General features: G+C 40.9%; 1 protein-coding gene across 1 annotated transcript; it reads right to left on the reverse strand.

Annotated features, from left to right (window-relative positions):
• Nucleotides 1-11,707: 11,707 nt before the first annotated feature.
• On the reverse strand, nt 11,708-17,720 carry LOC308367994 (GTPase IMAP family member 9-like; the record flags this gene model as incomplete). The annotated part of the gene is made up of 4 exons (XM_080842027.1): nt 11,708-11,713; nt 14,127-14,258; nt 16,019-16,611; nt 17,717-17,720. 4 exons carry the CDS (start codon nt 17,718-17,720, stop codon nt 11,708-11,710), a joined length of 735 nt encoding a protein of 244 aa, XP_080698153.1.
• Between the last annotated feature and the right edge of the window lie 258 nt (nt 17,721-17,978).

Genomic DNA, 17,978 nt, shown 5'->3' on the forward strand with positions numbered 1-17,978 from the left:
CAGCTAAGGTTGATTATATGGAAATGACAATGGAATGTTATCTGATAACATTCCGAAATGAACTCGGTTTATTTCCTGAAAACAGGTCCTCGTCATAGAAAGAGGTGGACACATTTTAACATTGAACAACATGACAGCAGATGTCAGATAAAAACAGATAAAAAACTTGTTTGGGCTGTGTCGCATTGCCTAATCTTTTGAGCCCTGCCTTGCACCTGGTGCAATGAGGCCAAGCATGGAGCGAGTTGCTAGTTTGCTAATTTCAGGTTGACGGATTTTTCACTCTGTTTGTTACACATACCGGGACACTTAACACCACATAAACATGGCGAGGCGAGTGTCTTTGCTATTTAAGACCGACACAGTTGTCATTTTCTTCTATCATCACCCACGCTGTTTAATACAAAAGTTATGGCTATCTAGGCTGAAGTGAGGGTATTAGAGCTAATTGTTACTGAAAAACCTAAAAGACCAAACTTACCACACAGAAGTGTACATTTCCAATCTCAGAGCAACTGGCTGTTCCTCTAGATCCTCCTTCAATGAAAGCTCAAACATTCACAGTAAGATTATGCAACCCTTCATGGTTCAACTGTCACTTTTTTTTCTTATTACTGTCTGTGTGAGCAATCACTGTGCCTCACTGTAAATCAGCCAATCAGAGCATAGCTCATCATCTGTGTTTGGGCAGTTGTTATATTGGTTAGGTCAGGCTGTTGGCTATGAGTGCTTGCGTGTGACATTGAGAGGATTGGCCACTGTTGGTCCCCAACCAATAGCACAAGGACTGAAACATATTTTCCTGTGTGTTACTAGTATACAAAAATCAGCCAAAAGACTTTACACATATTGCAATTTGGAGCTGGTTGAGCGAACAAGACAATTTAGGCTTCACAGTGTTTAAGACAGCATGTATTCCAGCATGCTCTTCTAACATGGATAGAGAGTAAGTCAAGTCCAATGCAGAGCTAAGGGTTATGCTTTAGACATTGCAAGGGAAAGTTCTCTGTCAAAATTCCAAAATAAACACTGTCGGTTTATTATAAGCAAGAGGTGGAGACACGTGTTGGCATTGAAGAACATGCAAGCAAAAGTCAGATCAAGACAGGTGAAAAACGTATTTGGCCTGTAATTGTCTTTTAATCTTTTGGTCCCTATCTTGCACCTGGTGCATAGGTGCGCAAGCGCAATGTGTGTATTCGAGTTCAACGCGGTTGTCATTTCCTCATCCAGAGACCACTTTGTTTAAATAGTCTCTGCAGTTACAACCATCTGAGCGCCCACAGGCTTGTTGGCCTTAAAATTAAGTTTGTTCAGACACGTTTGCACATTGCAATCTTGAGGAAGTGGGAAGCAATTGCCCGATTCACCAACACGCTAATTGTGCATTATTTCACTGTTATTTTTAAGGAGTATTACAAAGATATTAGTGTAATATGTGTCTATATAGGTGGGTGCACAATGCACAGACACTATGTTTCACATACAGGCAAGGGCGTCAGTTTGTTTTTAGAAGTGGTGGGGACAATAACCATAAGCTTGAGTGTGGTTTGAAAAGTGATGGGTACCCTTATGTAAGCTATTCATCCATTCAACGTTGCATTACAATATGATACAGTGTATTGCCAGGTGTTGAAAATCCAATTCGAACAATAAAAAATAGATAATCTAGATGTTGACAACAGCACCAGCTTGCTTATTTTACCAGATCATAACGGCCTCAATTTAAGACATACCGTGCGCTAGGCTAGCTGTAGGGAACGTTACCTCATCTGTGAATAGCAAGCTAACATTTGGCAAGGTCATCGCCACATCTTACCTTATCACTGTCACCAGTTGGTGGTTTTCCAAATTAAATGTAGGCTAGAGTAATTGATATTTAATAACACCTAAAACAAAATTAGACTGTCGAAGATATTGACAGAGGCAGCGAAGAGCTGTGCCTCATCTGTGTTAGGGCTAGGGCTGACTGCACACGTCACTACGGTTGTGTGCCCTGGCGAGGCGTGTTGCGTGTATGTATGCAAATCAAAATATATGAAATCCTTTACCTCTATCGGCACAGCTGAGAACACTTCGGCTGTGTAAGAACCAATTTTCAGGTGTTCATTAATAAGGTGGAGCTATTTTCTTACGTTGAACTTCCGAAGTCCGTTAAACACATTTAAGTGAAAAAAAAAATCGAACAATAGTCACCATTAGTGTGAAGACAGATCACGAGTAGGAGTATAAAATGCAGTCCGTGCTTTCCATATTGTTATATTTCTTAAGGAAAACTACAACTGCGTTGTGTTCAACGGCAAACAGGACCTTGTATTTATAACTTCTTTGCTCCACACGCAGCCAGGCAGGTGTTCATGCTGTGAGGATGTCACCGTGCACGCCTATCGCATGATTTAGACTCGACAATTTCGGTTGACGGGGATTTTTTTCGGTCGCAATTGGTTTGCACATTTTGGTGGGGACAAAATTCAATTTATGAATAGTGGTGGGGATGTTTCCCCCCGTCCCCCCCGTAATTGACGCCTATGCATACAGGGACGTTTAACGGTGCACAAATATGCAAAAAAAAAATGTTTAAGGAGCCATTGCGGGAACAGTTGGCTGGGCAACGGGAGGGGCTGGCTTGTTTCATAGTGTGTGTGTGTGTGTGTGTGTGTGTGTGTGTGTGTGTGTGCTTTAGTATGCTTGTGTGTGTGTGTGCATTAGTATGTGGGTGTGTGCATTAGTATTTTTTTGTGTATATATATTTGTATGTGGTGTGTGTGTCTGCTTGTGCCTGCATAACCACAATAATCCACCAGAGAAACAGATTTGTGAAACCTGCTAGGCCTAGATTGACAGGCAGCCATGTTGTCATTTGTATGCAGTCCTCATTGGGCTCTTCCCTAACTGACTGGCATATATTCACTTGTAGCTCATAATCTATCTGATATATTTGATATATTTTGTGTTTACCTCAGTTTTTATTGTATGGCATGTTATGGCAGAATACCGCTAATGATATTCATCTGAAAGTAGATTCCTTTGTTTTACAATTGCACATTAAGTGAACTACACCTTTGCCAAATGCAATCGTGAATTGTACATGATTCTTTTTTTTTTTTTTTGGGAATGCCTCTGTTCACTGCAAAAAATAAAATTCTTGGTAAGCTTTTTTGTCTATTTTCAAGTGAAAAAATCTACCCGCTCTTATTATAAGGCATAATCGCCCAAAAAGCAAAACTATATTTAGCTAGAAAGGCTTGTTTTAAGACAACACATCTTGGAAATCTTGTATAGACAAAAAATCTTGGAAAAGTCTTATTTCAAGCTTATTTCAAAATAAAACAAGTTTTTTCAATCAAGTAAGATTTGTCAAATGTGATCCATCTTGTTTCAAGAACAAAAACAAGAGCAACATATGCTTGTTTTGAGAATAGATTGACTTTACTAAAATCTTTCAGTCTTTACAAGGTAATCAGCATCTGCGCAATGCGCCATTTTTGTATAGATTTTTTTTTTTTTGCACTGATGAAGGTCTGAGGACCGAAACGTTTGCAATTCACCCCACTTGGTAGCACTTTATTTTTGTTTAAGTTGATGGATTTAACACCTTTCCTGCATCGGCAACTTGGTGTGCGAGTTCTCTTCCTCATCCAGTGTTCTGTATACAGATTCCAATATCTAACCATGTACCAAAAATTATAATGACTGATTCTGTGTAAACACACATTCAAAGGTCAAAGGTCAAAACATTCCAAGCAAAGAATCCATTTTGTATGCAGATTCCAAAATCTAACTATGTACTAAAGATTATAAAATGACTGAGTCAGTGTAACACACATTCAAAGGTCAAAGGTTCTTTCCCATTTTTAATGTATTTAATCATCCAGTTAACATTGTTATTTTACCAGTCAAAAAAAGGTGAATTATCAATATTCAGAATCAACATTATCCTAGCTCTAGGCCTTGTTTTTTCCACAGTCAAATAAAAAAATGTGCATTATCAATAAGATATTCAGAATCAACATTGCTCAACAGTTCAACAGTTAGCTCAACAGTTCTCAAACGTTTTTGAATAAATGCCCCCTTGGCCTCATCATAAGCCTTCCAACGCCCCCTTGACCTCATCATAAGCCTCCCAATGCCCCCCTAGTTTTAAAAAGTAAAATAGACTAATGCCCCCCAATGGCAAGCACTGCCCCTTATCAACTGAATCCCTCTCAACACCCCTGAGGGTGTTTTAAATGTAAAATAATAATAAAGTGTATAATCAAGAAGGTTACCAGCATCAACGAAAACATTGCCCTGAGCTTGGTTGGGAACTTCTATTTCATAACTCAAATATGTGTCACTCCAAGAAAGAATGAGTTCTAAAATAAAAACACATAGAGTACTTAGACCAAGGATACAGGAAAAAAGACAAGTAAAACCAGTATTGAGGCTTACCTATGATGAACTTGGAAAAGCTAGTGAGCAATCATTAACAATAGTTCATAGAGGCATCATTATAAAACTAGGTGAAAACTAGATTCTCTTTAGTTCCTAATTAGATACTCAGTTCTGATCATGAAAAGTTACTTTTATATAATAATTAAAAGGTAAAAAGTGGATGTTTTATGTCTATGAGGACATATAGACATTTAGTAAGGGGAGGATGTAGCCCTATGGGAAATTAAGTTGGATTCTGAAGTTATTATATTTTTATTGTTGTTGATTATAATGTTAAAATTGTGCATCTAATGTGTTCATGTTTAAAATTGTATTTTGTTTAAATGTTTAAGAAACCAATGAGCTTCAAGGGTGAGAGGTCAAGGGCGAGGGGATAAAGACGACGGTTGGGAGAGTGAACGAGAGAGTTGGAAACGGAGCTTCAAGATTGAGAGGATAATTACCATACTGACGGGATAAAGTTAATTTAATAGAGGAACGAATAGTGACTCATTATTAACATACCGACGGGATATCGTATAGAGTAATAGAGCAACGGCTAGTTACTAATTATTATACATATATAGATATCTCCAAGTGTTGTGCTGCGTTTGTATGACGGAACTCGGACAGATTTGTGAAAGCTGCAAAGGAAGCTACAGCAACAGCTACGGCAGCTAAAGAATAGCACAAAGTTTGGAAGACTGTTGGAGAGACTGGCCAACCCGGGCAGTCATTCACACAACGGTTCCCGTATCGTCAGTGCCCGACTAGGCTGTGGACTGGCGCAACGGCTTCTTCACTCCCCCTCGCCAACACAGTGAGGACGACAGTTAAGAGATGATTTTGTTTGGCGCTTTGGCGAAGTAGCCATTGTGTTTAAGGCTCCTCCGCTCCCCAGCTTCAAATCAGTACTGCACCGTTCCTCGAAAAGTTGGTTGGGTACCCCTCATTACTGTGTATATTTTAGTTCGTTAACTGCCGGCTTAGATATTATAGGTTGTACAGTTTTATTGAATGTGTGTATGCTAACCGGAGGCTGTGTTTGGGTAGATGCTAATAGCATGCTATAATAGGTCATACTGGTGGGTGGGCTAGTAGCATGCTAAGCGTTGCAAATGTGTTGCTAAATGTTAAATGCCATCTGAGGTAAGTGACTGGACGCAGTCAAACGAAAATAAGTGTGTTATATTCTCTGTATTTGTAAAGTTATAATCTTTTCTAATTCCTATTTAAAGTAAATTGTTAAATGTATTTCATTGTGGTCTTGGTTTATCTCAGTAACTAAATAGCTAAATAGTAGTAGCTTACTAGGTGAGGTTTAAAAGTATTGTGCTTACAAAAGTTAACCTAAGTGGGAGTGATGGAGATAAATATATTTGGTATTGGTCTATTTAGTGGAAGTTATAACGTGCCTAAATATAGTAGTAGTAAATGTAATAGTGTTAGCAGGGTGCTTAAAACTTTAACCTAGTATTAATTATATAGTCTACAGCATCCTCTCTGTGGCCCACCAACCTGTGGTCTGTAGTTGGCTTTGTGATTAGACATGGCTGTCACCTGCCACTGTATGCGTTTGCCAGTGCAAGTGTTGCCTGTGGCAGTGTGTACTGTCGGTCAGTGCGAAGTCCTGGCATACTGTCCCTTTATCTGTGTAGTGTATTTGAACTGAAAAGGCCTAATTGTGTTGTAGCCACAATAAAAACGTTAAATTGTAACTCCTCGACTTTTGTGATTTATTGGTGTATATGTGTATTAAACTTTCTGTGTTCAATGGATTGATCCCCGATATACATCTCTTTCTCTGCCTTGTTAACATTGTCTGTGCCACCTAAAAAAAATGCTTTGGTGTTCAAAATGCTTTGATGGTCAAGTTTTTATCAAGTTCAAAAGTTAACTGCTTTTGTTTTCAGAGTGAGGTCAGGAAATGGGTTGTTTACTTGGCTCTTGCTCTCGCTCGCTCTCACCCTCCCTCTGGTGTGCTGCCCAAATGCTTGGGTGTTGTGTGATGCACAACAGTCCACAATTTTTGGCTTAATTTTCAGTTTACTGCAACAGTTTTCAGAGTGAGGTCAGGAAATGCAGATGTTTAATGAATGGTGGAAAAACAAGCTTGTCTGGTCTTATATCTAGAGTATTAAACTAATTGTAGGTCACAAAAGGGGAATATTTTAAGATGGCAATGCTTAATTCTAGAATTTTAGCAATCCTAATATTAGTACATTTATCTCAAATTCAGTTTATACGGCTAAGACTTCATCCTAAATTTAAGCGCAATACTCTTAAAATAAGATAAATACAATGCCTTAAGGCTAAATGTAAGAAGTATAATCTTGTTTTAAGAACTATTTTGAGTCAATAAGAACTGTGAAAATAAGTTTCCAAGTCTTATTTTGGAATTATTTCATCTAAAAACAAGATTAAATTAGATTCGATTATTCATCTTATTTTAAGAATTCTTACCAAGACAAATTTGCCTTGTTCCATTGGCAGATTTTTTTGCCTTGATTCAAGCAAATAGGGCTTGTTTTAATCTTTTACGTCTTATTTTTGAAAGGCCATTTTACACATTACAAATTTTCATGATTTGTAACCTACTGCTCCTTGGTTTGTTACAGTAGTAAATCAGTGTCACCAATGATATGAAATAAGATGCCAATAGTGCTTAGCGACTAGTGTTTTCATGGTGATATGAATGAAAGAAAAGAACTACACAACTAGTGTCAGTTTGACTTGTTTTTATTTGCATTCATCATAGTTTTGTTTGTTTGTTTGTTTGTTTGTTTTGCAAATGAGCCAAACGTTAACCTCAAAGTGAAGTCCATGACCCCACTTGTCAGGGCCGCCTCTTCACATGGAATCCAATTCTCCAGTGAGCTACCGACGCCACCTAGTGGTGAACTGCACCACTTCACCCATGAGACAAACTGTCCTTTCCCTGCTTCAGTGCACCCTGCTTTCTTTCCATTCACCCTCATGCTGTGACTCGGTCAAAAATAACCATTTTAAAACTGAAATGTCTTAAATCAAAATATGTTCTTGCATTCTAAACTCAAAAGGATTCATGGCATCCTTCACCTTACTTACTTGAAGGGATAAAACACAATAGTTTTAATTTTAATTTATATAGCTATAACTAAATAAAAAAATGTTAACACTGTAACATTAGTGTATCTAGACTGACCAGGCCTTTAAAATTCAAGTTCAAGACTGTAACAGCCAGTGTTGGCTCGTGGTCCCCCACCATAATTTTATCAAGTTAAAAACATTGGGCCTCATCCTCGATAATTTTCTGTAATTCTTCAGAAATGTTTCTTACACAACTTCGTAAAAACAACGTAAGGGAAACGCTTCCACTGCATTCCCGCACGCTTGAAAATGTGTTCATAAGATGCCAAAGTCTTCTCAGCTGTGTTCCCTCGGATTAGTTTCTTAAATTGATGTGCGTTCTCGTGAAAGTTGATTTGCAAACATACACGCCCCGCCAGCTCCTTATTAGGGCACGCAGCCATAGCCACGTGTGCTGTCGGAATCTCCCGAAAGCACCTCATAAAACGCAGATCTTTCTTAACCAGTGCAGACGTACTACGAGGTAGTAGGCTACTGCAGGATGTATATGTGTCCATTCTATTCCACTATGGCTATTTTAACACGATTGGGTTTAGTGTTTATTTATTTATTCACTTATATTTGCAGTGTATGTGTACATTTACATTCACATTCAGTCATTTAGCAGACGCCTTTGTCCAAAGTGACGTACAAGGGAGAGAACAGTCGAGCTACGAGCAATAGAGACCTAGTGTAACAATAACTTCTACCTCTTAGAATCATGACTATAAATGTGAAACGTAATTGTTAATGATACAAATATTCTCGTATTTATTATTATTATAATTATTTTAATCCGAGGATGTCTGTTGAGTTTACGTGAACGCAATCACCAACGGGTTCTCACAAATTCAACCGTTAACCCTTTTAACACGGACAGTTTTTTCAACTGTCATTCCTCAAATAACCACAAGATGGCCGAAGGCCGATGGCCTTACTCCTGCTTCTGTAGACCTAAATAATGTACGGACATAACCCCTTAATCTCAAGACCTTAAACAAAGAGGGCATCCATAGATTTAGATTCAGTAGATTTAAAATCTCCTCTTGATGCTGATTCCTTCCATGCTATCAAATCAATATTGTATGATGGTACATGCTGATAGCTTTGAATCCAACAATAAACTTTAGACAATGGAACCACGAGGTGAATCAAATGTCTTGCTGTTTATTTCTCACATGCGCCTGCAGGGAGTCCATTCCAAATCAGGTAGACAGGGAAAAGACTGAAGAGTATTACAGTGTTACAAGTTAAATACTGGTCAATCATGGGAGGATACCTTTGGGTGATAGGTTAAGGTAGGTAAAGGTGGACAAAGGGGGGTGTGAGTGGGAGGGTAGGTAAGGTTACCACCACCACCCCCACGGAATGTTCCGGAACATGCTTACACAAGGGCCTGGTATGTGTATTACATAGGCCATGGGTAGAGAGGCGATGTCTAGAGAGGTTCTGTTTAGCATAGGACATGGGTGAGGGTGAGGGACAGACTGTGAATACACATGGCACGCACACACACACACAAGAGCATTCATGTATGCAATGGTAATTATATGACTATATCAATTTCCATCAATGCTTCACTATTTCAGTGACTTTCTTAATAGAGCAGATTCTTCTAAAGCAAATAAGATGTGAATCTATTTCGACCTCACTCACCCCCCTACACCTTTGATATTGCCTCTCCTTACTACCTATCTCGAGACCATAATACCAACAGGGTCATGTGAGTGACTGGGGCTGGACCGCAGTATAAAACCCATCCGGGGACACGCCCCTTTCTCTTGCCTGGAACGTAAGTGATGTCCATAACTATGGATCTATGAGACCGAACGATGACCGTCACCACGGTCTACACCTTGGATATTGCCTCTCCTTACTACCTATCTCGAGACCATAATGCCAACAGGGTCATGTGAGTGACTGGGGCTGGACCCGCAGTCTAGAACCCGTCCGGTGACACGCCCCTTTCTCTTTGCCTTTCTCGGTAAGTTTGGTATTAGGAATACCCTGCTGGACTCCACTAGATATCAATCTGTAACTTTGCAGCAGGCACTTAGTGTCCCTGTGGATTGTGTGGTAAGTCTTTATTATTTTTCTAAAATTCATAATTGTGTCCCCAGATAATTTCTGATTGCAGCATTTGGGATTGTTTGTTGGCTTCCTTCATGCAGGGTCAATCGTGACTTTGTTTCTTTCAGAACAGATGCTTTTATTCAAAGCGACTTATTAGGAAATGTAAAACTACACCGAGGTAGGAGGTGAGGGAAATCAAACTAGCAATCTTGCAGTTACTAACCGGCAGCATTATCCTCTGTACCAGATAACACTTGCTGTCATGTATTTATAAATAGATATCACCCAATAGACATCCTCACACACTGTTTCTTGTCTTGTTCTCACAGCGGTGGCGGTTTGGGCTTTGCCATGATCATGGTCTTGTATTCTTAATAAGCGTTCGTGTCCATCTCCTGCTCGCCAGCGGAGTAAAAAAGAGCCTTTTTCTTTGAGTTTAGAACCATTATTGTTGTCATGGTGATGGCGCCTCGTATGGCTGCCTCGGTGGTGCACACTTCTGTGATAGTTTTTTGGTCTCTAATTAATTTTTAATTCTTTATTTCGAATCAACACGGATTACTTTGTTGTATTATCACAAACTGTATTGTTTTGAGTCTATAACTGTATATATCGACACAACTTTTCCTTTTTTCTTATTTTGTTATTGTGTTGCTATGGCGAAAATAACATCGCAGATTATTTTTACGAGAGAAGAGCCACTAAATATCAGGGACTCAACACCATCTTTTTTATGTCCCAACTTTCTGGCCTCCTCCGTGGATTTATCAGACATACAAATCAAAGGCCTTGGACACACAGTGAGACGGAGACAGAGAGGTAAACGCGCTGGAGACCTGGTGCGCTTCAGGAGGAGAGGCATTCGGTCGCCTCTACCGAGTATACTCCTCTTTAACGTCTGCTCACTTATACAAAATAGATGACCTGTGCCTTCTCATCAGGACTAGCAGGAACTTTTATTTTTCTTCCGTGTTGTGCTTCACGGAGACGTGGCTGTGTGGATTAATACCGGACTCTTGCTGCAGCTGGCAGGCTTCCAACTCTTCAGAGCGGACCGCCATACAGAACTTTACACTAACAGTGGCTGGTGCAAGGATGTGACAGTGATTCAAGAGTTCTGTTCACCTGATCTTGAATCATTTTTTATGAATTGTAAACCCTACTACTCTACTCGAGTTTGTTTCATTCATTCTGGTCGGTGTTTTCATTCCACCGCAAGCCAACTTGCAGGTTGCTCAGCGCCTGCTCGCCGATCAGATACTGTGTGTAAAACTCTGCAAACCTGCTGTGAGGACATCTACGCAGTGGACCAGTGAGGCTGTGGAGGATCTTCAGGCGTGCTTGGACTGTACTGATTGGGAGGTCTTCAGGTCCGCTACAAACAGTCTGGATGAGTACACAAAAGCTGTGACATCATACATCAGCTTCTGTGAGGACAGCCGTTTACCATCACGCACCAGGGTGAGTTATAACAATGACAAACCCTGGTTCACAGCTAAACTCAGAAAGTCAAGGTTGGAGAAGGAAGAGGCATTCAGGAGTGGGGACAGAGACAGATATGTAGAGTCAAAATGCAGGTTTAGAAAGGAGGTGAGAGATGCTTAACGTCTTTACTCTGAGAAACTCCAACACCAGTTCTCAGCCAACGACTCTGCTTCTGTCTGGAAAGGGCTTAGGCAGATAATAAACTTCAAGCCCAGAGCCCCCCACTCCACTAACGACTCACGCCTGGCAAACGACTTGAACGAGTTTTACTGTCGCTTTGAAAGACAGTGGGACAGTGCTGATACCATCCCTTGTGACAGCACCCACCAGCTCCAGCCCATCAGCGTCACCTTCCCCACCACAGCAGAGGCCTGCGCCTCTCCACAGCTGCCCGCCTCAGAGCACCCCCCCTTCTCCCCCACCACAGTGAAGACTCTATCCATTATGGAGAGGGACGTCTTCAGAATCTTTAGGTGACAGAACCACCGCAAAGCAACCGGGCCATACTATGTCTCTCCATCATCATCCATAAAGCACTGTGCTGAACAGCTGTCACCTGTGTTTACAGACATTTTTAACACCTCACTCAAGTCATGCCACGTACCAGCCTGTTTTAACACCTCAACCATCATCCCTGTCCCCAAAAAAACAAAGGTCACACGACTTAATGACTCTGACCTCTGTTATGATGAAGTCATTTGAGCGGTTTGTGTTGCCGCATCTCAAAACCATCACTGACCCTCTACTGGATCCCCTGCAGTTTGCCTACAGAGCTGACAGGTCTGTAGACCAGTGGCGGTCCGTGCATTTCACGACTGGGCCTTCAGCGATGTCCTACACGATGTTAAACTGAGTGAATCCACCTCCTAATACTATCATTATGACGCCATGGCTCTCGAACCATTATATTTATACAGAAAGGCAGTATAAGTGAGCATTGCATCACCTTAACATAGTCGAGTACAACAGACTTTATTAATATTTCCGGAGCATTTAAAATCAATATACCCGTATTAACAATACATTAAGAGTAGTAAACTCTCAGTTATATGATCGCTTGGATATTACTGTCACAACTTAAAAATAAAAGGCGATTTTCAGGGATTAGTCTACAAAGTTTTATTAAGTCCACCGAAAGTAGCCTATGAGAGCTTAAACAAGTTTGTCCACTAAACATCGCATTGTCCCACCTGCAAAGCAGTTTCATTAAACTTCCCATCCTCACCATATCCAGTTTTTCTTGAAAGTTCCGTCTTGAAAATGGCGTTGTAATTGTATCAAAAACTGGAATTATCAAGTTGGTGTAAACTAGTTTATTTGAGTTGGTTAATGTAATTATATTTAGTCTTACCAATTGAAACAACTAGCATAATAAGCATTGAAACTGATGTACGTCGTTTTCGCATTAGCCAGCTAAACTGAGCACTGAAGCACTGCACCGGTCTGCCTCAGTATCCAATCAAAGGACGTTTACGTGTCACGTTCACCGCGAGGAAAGAAATCTTCCGGGCCTTCTAGAAGGCCCAGTGTCGCCAACTCGAAATCTGATTGGTTGTCACAACTGTCTGTTTCAGTTCATTCAACTCAAATGAACTGAAACAGCCAGTCGTGAAAACCAATCAGATGTACACGGGCCTTCAATGTGAATTCTGAAGGCCTCAGGGAAGAATTCTGTTCTCGGGGAAGGTTTCTCGGAGCGTGGCAACACATGATAGCTGAAATATGATTGGAAGAAAGCTCTAACATAAATTAACAACGCTGGAAGCTATGAAATGAAGATAATGGACTATGGGGAATAATTGAATAAATATTTATGAAAAGAAAATATTAAAATTAAATGTATTTATTAAATTTATTTTCTGATGATGTTTAGGCCAGCAGAGAAGGCCTTGAAGGCCCTGACGGACCACCACTGCTGTAGACGATGCAGTAAATATGGCCCTTCACTCCATCCTCCAGCACCTGGACACCTCAGGAACATATGCCAGGATCCTGTTTGTGGACTTTAGCTCTGCCTTTAATACCATCATCCCGGCTCTGCTACAGGACAAGCTTCTCCGGCTGAGTGTGCCTGACTCCATCTGCAGGTGGATTACAGACTTCCTCTCTGACCGGAGGCAGCACGTGTGTCTGGGAAAACATGTCTCTGACCCCCAAACCATCAGCACCGGTTCCCCTCAAGGCTGTGTTCTTTCCCCTCTACTTTTATCCCTGTACACAAACAGCTGCACCTCCAGTCACCAGTCCGTCAAGCTCCTCAAGTTCAACAAGACCAACTAGATTTTTTCATATCAATATAAGAGTAATAACACTAGGTTAGAAAAGCATTTTTGCAGTGTGGAAACCACTTACAGATTCCGATTAGCTACATTTGCATCTGGATGGAAAGGTGTTATCTTTCCCCATCCCAGCCATGCTAAGCCATTTCTAGAATAACATGCGATCTACCGTGGAAAACAGAAGGCAGGCGATTTTTTTATCAGTTCTCACCACACAATGACGTCTCATCTTTGCTCCTTGAATGTCCAGTGGTGTAGTCCAGTGTATACGCAGCTATACACTGCAAAAATGCTTTTCTAACCTAGTGTTATTACTCTTATATTGAGATGAAAAAATCTAGTTGGTCTTGTTTCTAGCTAAATTGAACTTACCTAGTGCTCTTTGGTAAGGTTATTTTTGCCTATTTCAAGCAAATATTACTTATTTTAAGAAATCTTAACAAGCCAAATTTGCTTAACGCACTGGCAGCCAAATTTGCTTGTTTTAAGCAAAATCTGCTGTATGAAAAAATAAAGAGTATACCCACTTCTCCAGGGGCCACTACACCACTGTGAATGTCGATATGTAATGGTATGGTGTTATTGAAACTTACTACGTGTAAAAAAGACTAGAAATTGAACGTTTATTATTCAAGTCTAAAGTTTCTAATGTTGCCTCGGGCGCCTTTACGTGAACATAATTAAAACGTCACATAAGTCCACTAAACAATTCCCAATTTGCACGCTCCAGTAACAGAAGAGAAATACCCCAGAGGAGGAAGCAGGTACTTGGTCGCACCGACGAGCTATATCCTTACCCGCAAAGGTGGCTAAGCGGTTAGACACAGCACCAATAGGTACACAGTACCAATAACCCGAAGAGCGCTGGTTCAAATCTCGCGAAGCTCGCGTAAAATCTACCTGAAAAGACACAGGTTAGATAGTTACGAGTGGCAAACATGTCCCAAGTTGCAAAACGACGATTTAATTCAATTCCTTGTCGTTTTTAACCAATGGCTGCAGCAGGGTGTGTGTGGCTAGACTGCTGACAGTCAATAAGAGCATTTCGCACCTCTGTCAGCGGGAGATGAGAATGGTAAACACATCGGCCCCCCTCCCCTCGCAGGTTCCTTCCCGGGAATTTTCGTTTGTATGCGGCAGACGGATATTTCGGGGGAATGTCCGCGATCAGCCAGATCAGCCAGGAATGGTGATCATTTGCGGCTGTATCACAGCGTATACGGGCCCGATAATCTTGCTTTTCGTGCAGTGTACTGCTCTGGGTTAGTGTAACTTCACTTCACTGTGTGTGTCACTGGGTGCTGTGTGTGTCACTTCCCTGGATGGGTCAAATGCAGAGGTGGAATTCAGAGTTTGTGTGTCTACACCACCTCTGTCATAGAGTCACTTTTACTTGCACTAGTGTTTGGCAACCTTGGGTGTTTTGTTCTATGTTGAATGATGTTTACTGCTGACTATAACCATTGCTATATAGATATATATATGAAATGTAGAGGGAAACAGGTTCTTTATTTTGATAAAATGTGCACATTTTCAACATTCCTGATTTCAACGTGCATAACCTCTCCTTAACATTACAAGTTTATACACTTATCTATTAATGCACTCATATCTACTTTAACATTTAACAGCACATTAAGTAAAAAGTATAGAGACGTAATAGATTGAATTTGCAAAGTTAATTAAAATAAAAGGAGTACATTAAAAGACAGATAATTAAAAGATATAAACATCCAATAACCTGAGATGCTCACTCATCTGGATCATGCTCTTGTTAATAAGCATCATCCTCTGATTCTTTCTCATCAGATATTCCCTATAGCTGCTAATGCTGCTGCTGCTCCATCGCTCGCTGCTGCTGCTACTGCTCCTCCTCCTGCTACTATTGCTGCTGCTACTGCTACTGCTGCTACTGCTTCTCCTCCTCCTTCTGCTATAGCTTTTGCTGCTGCTCCTGCCACTACTGCTCCTCCTTCTGCTATAGCTTTTGCTACTGCTCCTGCCACTACTGCTCCTCCTTCTGCTGTAGCTTTTGCTACTGCTCCTGCCACTACTGCTCCTCCTTCTGCTGTAGCTTTTGCTACTGCTCCTGCCACCACTGCTCCTCCTTCTGCTGTAGCTTTTGCTACTGCTCCTGTCACCACTGCTCCTCCTGCTGCTGTTGCTTTTGCTACTGCTCCTGTCACCACTGCTCCTCCTGCTGCTGTTGCTTTTGCTACTGCTCCTGCCACCACTGCTCCTCCTGCTGCTGTTGCTTTTGCTACTGCTCCTGCCACTACTGCTCCTCCTCTTCCTGCTGCTGCTACTGCTCCTCCTCCTCCTTCTCCTGCTGCTCCAACAATGGCTACAGCAGACACACCAGCAATCGCCGCCCCCACAGACACAACAGCAATTTTTTTTTATATATATCTGACTTCCTCCTCTTTTTTCTTCTGTTCTCTCTCTGCATGCTCTCTTTTTAGTTGTTCTTCCTGGGCCCTCTTCATCTCCTCCTCTGCCTTCTCCTCTGCTTTCGCTCTCTTCATCCTTTCTTCCTCTGCCTTCATCTCTGACTCTTGCCTTTTTCTCCTCTCCTCTTTTAACTCCCTCTCTGCTTCTTGTTGTTTCTTTCTCTCCTCCTCTTCTCTTTCCCTCTCCTTTTCTCTTATTCTTCTCTGCACCTCCTTGTACATCCCAATGGTGTAGTTTGCTCCCCCATTCTTCTCCACCATGGCCTCAATTTTCTCCTTTAGCTCCCTGACCTGAGTTCTGTCTTTACTCTTATTGTTGAAGACATGATATCTTCCCCCACAATCTTCAATAACAGATAAAAGAGCAGGACTTTTGCACAAAAAATTGTCCACTGGTTTCCCCTCCAGCACATCCCCATGAGTGAGGAGCACTATAGTGTACTTCAGCGCCCCCTCACCAAAGTTCTCCTGGATCCACTTCACAGCATTCCTCTCCTCCTCTGTGAACCTCACATCTAATCTGATCACCAGCAGGAAGGCATGAGGCCCAGGGAGAGACATCTCAACACACTTCTCCATCTCAACATTCAGCTCTTCTGTTGGCTTTTCTGTATCAAACAATCCTGGTGCATCAATCACTGTAATTTGTCTACCATCCACTTCAATATGTTGATTACTGCAGGTTTCAGTCACAGATCCAAGAGATAACTCCTCTTTAAAAGCTTTCCTCCCCAGCATGGTGTTTCCTGAGGCACTCTTTCCAGAACCAGTTTTCCCCAGCAGCACGATCCTTAGAGGAGACACTGTGGAGGAAACAGTCAAAACACTTGAATGGTGTGAAATGAGCAGTAATTGTAGAAAGACATAATCTAAATCTTCATGACCTCAACAAGATAAGTAATCAACACAAGAGGGTATTGTGTTAAAGGGTAACAACATTACTCTGCTTAATGTTCTTAAGAAGCTATGGAGGTGCTGTCATGAGAAACACTTGTCATGGTATAGTTGAATTTAATTTGGAATGGGACAAAGGCTAAAGGAGTAACAGGTTGGGTTCTAGAATGACTTAAGAGCTTGCAGATCCCAAATTGTATTGTAATGTCATCTTCTTCATGTGTACATGATGCTTAATCCCAATTGTCTTAGCCAGGGAATGATAGTGAAAGTGAAAGTGACTCTGTATGGCAGAGGTGGTGTAGACACACACACCCTAAAATCTACCTCTGCATTTGACCCATCCAGGGAAGTGACACACACACAGTGAAGTAACACTAACCCGGAGCAGTGGACTGCCTTTGGCGGGTTAGGTGCCTTGCTCAAGGGCACTTCAGCTGTGGATGTGGACATGGGAGAGCAGTGGTCTACCACTTCCCCCGTCCACTTTTTTCCTAACCAGTCCGATACCCACAGTCAGTTAGCAGGTTATATTATCCATATTAAAATTAACATGAATTCTAAAAAAAATGCACTCACTGGTGGGAGGTTGTGTAATATAATTGCTTAATGTTCCTAAGAGATCAGAGCAAAACAATGTTACCTAAAATATATTTAATAATTAGATGATTTTGGAGAAAGAAAAATGTATAGAATTAAGCTATGGTCTGGCCATACAAACGCTATTCTTTCCTCTTGACTACCAGATGAAGTGCCTTTATAACGCAGTTCAATAATAGCAAAGTAAATGTAATAACATCTTGAAAGTGTTAGATGACAATGTTCACAAATTTCATTTTAATTATGCTAAATTGAATACAATTGGAGAGAGTGAGTAAAAATATTAGGTTTTTCATCAATAGCAAATTTTTGGCTCATTAAATGTCAAATTGCCTAAAGGTCCCCACATGACTCCCGCAGTTGTCATCCAGATTTGTATCATTTATACCCATACTCCAGATTTGTCATCTATACCCATACTCCAGATGTGTATCATTTATACCCATACTCCAGATTTGTCATCTATACCCATACTCCAGATGTGTATCATGTATACCCATACTCCACATTAATATCATGTGTCTATTCTACAGATGTGCATCATGTATACCCATACTCCAGATGTGTATCATGATATCAGATTTAACCGACCTTCAACAATTACAATGGAAATGGGATATGAAGGTTTTCATGCAATCAGATGTTTTTTCCAGATTTAAATTAATAATTAACAAAA

This window comes from Sprattus sprattus (assembly GCF_963457725.1).
Source record: "Sprattus sprattus genome assembly, chromosome: 1".
NCBI lineage: Eukaryota > Metazoa > Chordata > Actinopteri > Clupeiformes > Clupeidae > Sprattus > Sprattus sprattus.